The sequence below is a fragment of the Prionailurus viverrinus genome, chromosome C1, assembly GCF_022837055.1.
Source record: "Prionailurus viverrinus isolate Anna chromosome C1, UM_Priviv_1.0, whole genome shotgun sequence".
Lineage (NCBI taxonomy): Eukaryota > Metazoa > Chordata > Mammalia > Carnivora > Felidae > Prionailurus > Prionailurus viverrinus.
This window is the reverse complement of record NC_062568.1, coordinates 3,136,023-3,143,259: the sequence shown is the minus strand read 5'-3', so window position 1 is coordinate 3,143,259 and position 7,237 is coordinate 3,136,023. Positions and strand designations below refer to the sequence as shown.

The window sequence follows — 7,237 nt, the reverse complement described above, 5'->3', positions numbered from 1 at the left end:
TGAGACCTGACCCACTGGGTTTTTCCCCCTCTGGGCACCTCTATTTCCTCCTTTGTAACTGGGAATAAAATAGTACATGCCTCTAGGATTAAATGATTCATGTGTGAGCCTAGAATCATGCTTGGCATATTGTAACTGCTTGATGAATGTTAGCTACTATTTATTGCACTGTTAAATGCTTCCATTTCAGTTCTATGGGCATTTTCTGAGGTCCTGCTGTCAGCTCAGCCATGGAACCTCATCATGGAGCAAGACTAGAACAGACCGGTATGCAACGGCCAAACCAGCAGAGGTTTTTACCTGCTAGACGATTCTGGAAGTCACCCGGATGGAAACACCCATCTCCCCAGACCCTGCTGAGCCAAGAATTCCCTTCTGTGTCTTCTGTCACTTGAGCCCACTCCCTAGGAATCGCTGGGTCTGGCACACACACAAGCAGATTAATAAAGGCTGGGGACAAAAAAGGGGTTTGAGTGAAATATTTGTTGATGGATGAAAAGAGAGATGGTTGGGGCCAGGCAAGCAGGCCTTCCCTTGGTAGTGAGGGGAGCCCTCTGAGGCAGGAGGGACCCCAGAGGGGGAGAGGGCCTCCACTCTGGGGCACAGAAAAAGGTTTCCGGAGCGGTGGCCCCTGACACGGGCGGCCTAGCCTCCTGGGGCGTCTTATCTCACAGACATTGCCCCCCCTGCAGCCCCTCTCCCCTGCAGACAAGCCCTAGGCGGCTGGCCCAGGGGCCCCAACAGCAGGGTGCAGGGAGGCCTGCCTGGGAAGGGGGAATGGGGAGAAGGCAGAGGGAATCGGAGGGGGAAAAGGAAGCTTTGTCTTCCTCTGCCTCCCCTACCACGGAAAAAAAGTCCTAATAGGGCCAGAGGGAGCCGGTGGGGACCGCGGGGCGCCAGGAAGGTTGCAGGTGGGTGGTGTCCTGGTTCACAGTCTTCCAGAAGGGCCGACGACCCCATGGAAGCTCCGCGGGGGAAACCGAGTACCCGGGGACAGAGGTGACGGGAGCGATCCTCGTGGGCTCCGAGGTCCCCACTCCCGGTTCCGCCTCTGGGAAATGGGCCACGGGCGCTCGCCGCAGTGCGGAGGGCTGGCCCGGCGGCCGAGGGGCTGGAGGGCCGGGGGCGCCGAAGGGGTTAACGCACCTGGGCCGCCACCGCCCCTCCCGGTCCCTCCTCCGGCCGCGGGGAAGTGGAAAGTCGCGGCGGGGGCGCGGCCCGGCCTTCGCTCCCGCCCGCCCCGTCCTCGTCCCCGCCCGCCGTCCCCGAGCCGCGGCGCCCAGAGCTGCGACCCGCGCGCCCCGCTCCGCCGCCGCCCCGGCCCGGGCCGCCATGTCTCTGTGGTGAGTGGGGGACCCGGCCGGGCCGTCGGGCGGGGGGCCGGGCCGGGGGGCGCGGGGACCCTGGGCTCCCTCCCCCGAGGTCCGGGATGCACGGGGGTGGGGGGGAGCCGGGCGGCTCTCGGGGATGGGAGGATGCCGCGCCGGGTGCCCCGGGGCTGGCCTCAGTTTCCCGGGACGGACGGGCTCGGCGGCGGCGGCGGCGGCCGGGATGCCCGGGGGCGCGCGGCGCCCGCACCAGCCGGACGCGGCCGGGCTCCGCGGAGCCCGTGCGCGCTGCCGTCGCCGGCGGCCCCTCGGCTCTGCCCGGCCCGGGCCCCGCGGCACCCTGAGCCCACCTCGGGACCCCGGGCTTTGGGGACTCAAGGGCTCTCCGGCAACCCGGTCGCGTCCCCCGTTCTGAGGGCCTCCTGCGTCCTGGGCGACCGCCGTCCTCTCCCCGCTTCCCCCGCCCCGAGGGGCTTTCCTTCCTCCGGGGAGCTCGGGCCTCCAGCCCCACTCCCCCTGTCCCCTTCTCTTTACTCCCCTGAGGGACTTTAGTCCTACAAATGGAGTGGGGCGGTGCAGGTGGATAGGCCTGGGCAGAGGGGCCTCGCCGCATCCCCTTCCCCTGGGGTGACCCCCGCCGGACTTCCTCCAGTCCCGACCTCCCCCACTCAGGAGAAGGGGTGTTTCTCTGAAACGCCTGGGGCAAGAGACCCTGACCCAGAACATTCTGCTGTCCCCCGTGGGAGGGTCGAGTCTTGGGTCACACCCCCCACTCCAGCACCTGGGGTGACCCAGTCTTCCTCCTACCCCGTAAACGGGAACCCTTGGGACTCCATGGGAAAACATCGCTCCAGGGGGCTCAGCATTTACCAGCCCTGCGTGCCTGAACCTTCAACTAGCCAGGCAGGAGGGCCACCCCCAACTTCTCCAGCGGCCCTGTAATGCCACATTGCAGTCTATTTCTTCCATTTGCCCTGCGGCTCCCCCTCTGGAGGTTGGGGCTGCCTCCCTCTTGGCCTGGCCCTGCGACGCCACACTTCTGGACTGCCTGTGTCCCCAAAGCCCCCAGCCCCTGTGTCTCCACGAGAGAGACCAGGCCAGGAGGCCTAGCCACCTCCAGAGTGTGAGCTGAGGAGAGAGGGTCCTGGGGCCCCAGGGCTCAGGCCCCCTGCCTTGGGCCTGCCAGCACCTCTAGCAAAAAGCTTTATAATTTCTGCTTCCGAAATGGGTGTGGTAGGAGCTCTGTGGACAAAGAGGGTCCCTGGAGAGTGGAGGTCTGAATGTGTTCCCTTCCCCGGGGAGGCAGAGCTGGGGGAACGCCATCTCTCCTAGCGGGAGAGTGGGGCCCAAGCTGAGCAGAGCCAGTAAGAGGGCAGGAGACCCCTGTCCCATTCTTGGGCCTCGCTCAGCCATGAGGGCAGCTATTGTGCGTTGGATCAGATGGATGGGGTGGAAGGGGAAGGGACAGGCTTCTTCAGGTCCCACGTTAGAGACTCTCCCTGATGTCCCCCCAGAGGTTCCTGAGCTCCCAAGCTGTAGAGCGGGTGCTGTCTCTGCCCCCCAGGATGGTTCACCCCAATGGGTCATGAGGTTTGCACAGAGAAATGAAAGCAAACCGGGTGCCTTGCCGGGGTCGGGGAATAGGCAGAAGTCTCCACCAGAGGTCGTCCTTGTAGACGCACAGCATCCCCGGACTGCATACCCACTGTGTGCCAGGCACATTAGAGAGCACTCCACTTCCTTGTTGTTATCCTCATGCCGGGGAAAAAGAAATGACAGTTTGGAGAGGTTAAGGGGACCCACTCAGAGTCACTAAGCTTGTAAGGGGCAGAGCCAAGATTTAAACCCCTGCAGCCTGACTCCACAGTGCTTGTACTTAAACTTCGTGCAGCGAGGTCGCCCTGGTCCTGGAACAGGGAAGTCAGGGTTGGGGAGAAGGCAGGACCCTCCTCTGACCACTCGGGCCGCAGGGCCTGAGTCTGTGTCCAGGCTCCACATGCCCATCTGGGACTGCAGCTCCGAACAAGGCTGCTGGAGAGTCACAGGGGACTCACCCCTTCCTCTCTCCTCTGAGCCACCCTCCATCCCCTCACCCCTAGGAAGAAAACCGTCTACAAGAGTGTGTGCCTGTCCCTGGCCCTGCTGGTGGCCGTAACGGTATTCCAGCGCAGTCTGACTCCCAACCAGTTTCTGCAGGCACCCCCGCCCCCCACTCTAGAGCCACAAAAGGCTCAGAAGCCAAGCGGACACCTGGTGAACCCCAACAGTTTCTGGAAGAACCCGAAGGATGCGGTAGCCCCCACGCCCATGGCCTCACGAGGGCCCCAGACTTGGGACATCAACATCACTAACTGCTCGGTCAATGTCAACTTGACCCACCAGCCCTGGTTCCAGGGCCTGGAGCCACACTTCCGGCAGTTTCTGTCCTATCGCCACTGCCGATACTTCCCCATGCTGCTGAACCACCCGGAGAAGTGCCACGGTGACGTCTACCTGCTGGTGGTGGTCAAGTCGGTCATCACGCAGCACGACCGCCGCGAGGCCATCCGCCAGACCTGGGGCCGTGAGCAGGAGACGGTGGGCAGGGGCCGCGGCGCCGTGCGCACCCTCTTCCTGCTGGGAACGGCCTCCAAGCAGGAGGAGCGGGCCCACTACCAGCAGCTGCTGGCCTACGAAGACCGCCTCTACGGCGACATCCTGCAGTGGGACTTCCTCGACAGCTTCTTCAACCTGACCCTCAAGGAGATCCACTTCCTCAAGTGGTTTGACATCTACTGCCCCAAAGTTCACTTCATCTTCAAGGGCGACGACGATGTCTTCGTCAATCCCCCCAACCTGCTCGAATTTCTGGCGGACCGGCAGCCACAGGAAGACCTGTTTGTGGGCGACGTCCTGCAGCACGCCAGGCCGATCCGCAAGAAGGACAACAAATACTACATCCCGGGGGTTCTGTACAGCAAGGCCAGCTACCCGCCGTACGCGGGCGGAGGGGGCTTCCTCATGGCCGGCAGCCTGGCCCGGCGCCTGCATCACGCCTGCGACACCCTGGAGCTGTACCCCATCGACGACGTCTTCCTGGGCATGTGTCTGGAGGTGCTGGGCGTGCAGCCCACGGCCCACGAGGGCTTCAAGACTTTCGGCATCTCTCGGAACCGCAACAGCCGCATGAACAAGGAACCCTGCTTTTTCCGCTCCATGCTTGTGGTGCACAAGTTGCTGCCCGCCGAGCTGCTGGCTATGTGGGGGCTGGTGCACGGCAACCTCACCTGCTCCCGCAAGCTGCAGGTGCTCTGACCCCGGCCCGACCACCGGGCCGGGCGAGGGCAGGTGTTCCTGAGCCCCAGAAATCATGGGGCCGGAGCCGCAAAGCCAGGACGTGGTCTGTGGTCCCCTGCAGGGAGCTGGAGGGTTTGGGCCGTGTGCGCCCCTGGGTGTGATGGGGTGCAGTTAGCCGGAAGGAGGCCTCCCTGCGCGGACACTCCCCAGAAAGTGGAGCTGAGGCCCAGGACCGTTGGGAACTGCCCGGACCGCGGGAGGATCATCTTGGGAACCAGGCCACCGGCCACTGGTCGCCCTCCTAACCTGGGTGCCCTGCTTGGCTCCCCGTGACCTGGTGGAGGCCCTGGCGGTCTCTGAAGGAAGCCGGTGCTCAGGTACCCGGGTTAGGCCTGACCCCGGACGGGTCTGTGGCGGCCCTCTCTTCTTCACAGAGAAGATTCTCGTTCTCCCATGAAATGCCTCAGTCTCCCCCCGCTGGGCCCAAGCAGCCCTTTCAGGAGAAGCTCAGCCCTGTGCAGGCTCACAGGCCCCCCCTTCCCCCACAGTCCCCGCCCCTGGGTCTCCAGGAGACAGAACCTCAGAAGGCCCTCAGCGCCGCCCCCGCCCCCCAGACCCGCCTGGAGTTGCTGCTCAGTGTCTGCTCCCAGGTGGCCTGACTCCTGGCCGTGGCCTGTGATGCTCCATCCGCCCCTGTCTGGACGCGCGGCTGGCCGCTCCGACTACCTCAGCGATCCTCAGAACCTCCGGGCGGGCCGCAGCCCCCCCAACCCCACCCCTGACACAGGGCCAGAGAGCAGTGCTCCAGCCCCCCGCGGTCACGGTGCTGCCCCACCGGCCCAGGGCCCTCGTGCAGTCCCACTGAGGCCTGGCTCCCCGGCCGGAAACCAGCTGGTTTGGCCCTGGAGATGGACGTTCCTCTATTACTGTGAAGTTTTATTTATGAAGAATCTGGAAGGAGAGAGTGCCAGGCCTCAGGAGATGGTGGTATTCTTCCCTCCCCTTCCCTCATTCCAGCAAGAGTCCACCTCCCTCGGCCACTCGCCTCCCCCCAGAGCACCCCCATGCCCGTCACAGCGACCCCCCACCCCCACCCAAAACCCTGCCCTCCCTGCACGCCTACTTCTCCAGGGCCTGAGCAGACCAGCGTGTGCCTCTGGGAGGGGATGGAGGGACCCTTGTGTTCCACCTCGCCCGGGGCCGGGGGTCCTTGTGGATGGGTGCAGAAGGATGCCACCTCATTTCTCAGGGTGGAGTCACCTGGGAAGCGACTGCGGGATCAACTCTGTTTTCTCAATAAAAGGAGGTGGTTGTTTTCTGGTGTGAAACTTCCTGTCACCATTTCCATCAGAGAGCGTCCGGGGCCCAGGTTGCCAGAGATTTCTGAAGACACGGCTTGTTCCTCCCTCTTGGTGGGTACACAGGACCGCTTGAAGGGCTTTAGAGGGATGTGGGTGCCAGGATTAAAGCAGAGACCACAGAGAGACGCCCCCTGGACGGGGCGCCGGAGGGGAGAAGCATTCCGGCTAATGGTGCATTCCCGTGGAGGCTGATGCACCCGTGAGCGGGGTCGGGTGGGGGTGTGCACGAGCTCGCGGGCTCCCTGATGTCCCTTGGGTCAACCTGGAAGCATTGATACGGTTGACGAGAAGCACTGAAACAGTGGCTCCGTGGGGTCCGGGGTTGGCGGTACAGGGGACTGCAGGGTATGGGGAACCTTGGCCTAAGTTGCTTACCTCTAGGTTGGGGAGAGCAGCTGTCCCCAGAAGAGTCGCTGGGGCCCTAGTGAGCAAACCAGCCGCTCCCTGCCTGGGCCCAGCTCCAGGCATCACGGAGTAGGTCAGATGCCCCCGGCTGTCTACACTGGGCCTCTCCTCCAGGGAAGTGGAAGGAATGGCTGGGTCCTAACGTAACACAACATCTAGGAGTGCAGAAGGGGGCACGGGACTAAACGGCTGTCCCTCGCGGCCCCGGCTGCCTGGGTCCAAGCCCCAGCGGGAGAAGGGACACGGCAGCTCTTCCTCCTCAGCCCAGATTTTCCCATGTCTCAGACGACCAGCTGCATAATTTGAAGGGCCCAGTGCAAAATGAAAATGCAGGGCCCCTGGTTTTAAAAGTTAAGAATTTCCAGTTTGCCACAACAGAGGGTTAAACCAAGCACACAGCCTGCTGAGCACAGGTCACACCCCCAAGTTGTCAGCGCCCTGTGTCCCTCATACCCTGTGAAGCCAGGGGCTCCAGAAAGTAGAGGGGGGCAGTAGATCCTCTGTCTAACCCGAGCTCAGTCCACAGAGGACAGGGGCATCAGGGAGGGACACCCAGGAGACTGGGAGATGGAAGGTGGAAGCGACTAGCCCTGGGCGGGGTTCCAGGGACAGCACTGTGTTCGGCTAGGACCTGAAGAATGAAGTTTAGAGCTAGAGGAGGCCGTTGTACCTGAAGCAGAAAAGAGCTCCTCTCCGGGGGTGCTAGGGTGGGGTGTGAGAAGGGACAGGAGGGGCGCCTGGCTGGCTCAGTCTGTTTTAAGTGTCCAGACTCTTGGTTTTGGCTCAGGTCATGATCTCACAGTTCGTGGGTTGGAGCCCCAAGTCACGCTTCGCCCTGACAGCGCAGAACCTGCTTGGGATTCTTTC

At 63.2% G+C, this 7,237-nt stretch overlaps 1 protein-coding gene across 1 annotated transcript; it reads left to right on the top strand.

The window, feature by feature from the left end:
• Nucleotides 1–1,279: 1,279 nt before the first annotated feature.
• On the top strand, nucleotides 1,280–5,932 carry B3GNT7 (UDP-GlcNAc:betaGal beta-1,3-N-acetylglucosaminyltransferase 7). The gene is made up of 2 exons (XM_047868814.1): nucleotides 1,280–1,343; nucleotides 3,428–5,932. The coding sequence occupies exons 1-2, from the start codon at nucleotides 1,333–1,335 to the stop codon at nucleotides 4,620–4,622; spliced, it is 1,206 nt and encodes a 401-aa protein (XP_047724770.1). The 5' UTR covers nucleotides 1,280–1,332; the 3' UTR covers nucleotides 4,623–5,932.
• Nucleotides 5,933–7,237: the final 1,305 nt, after the last annotated feature.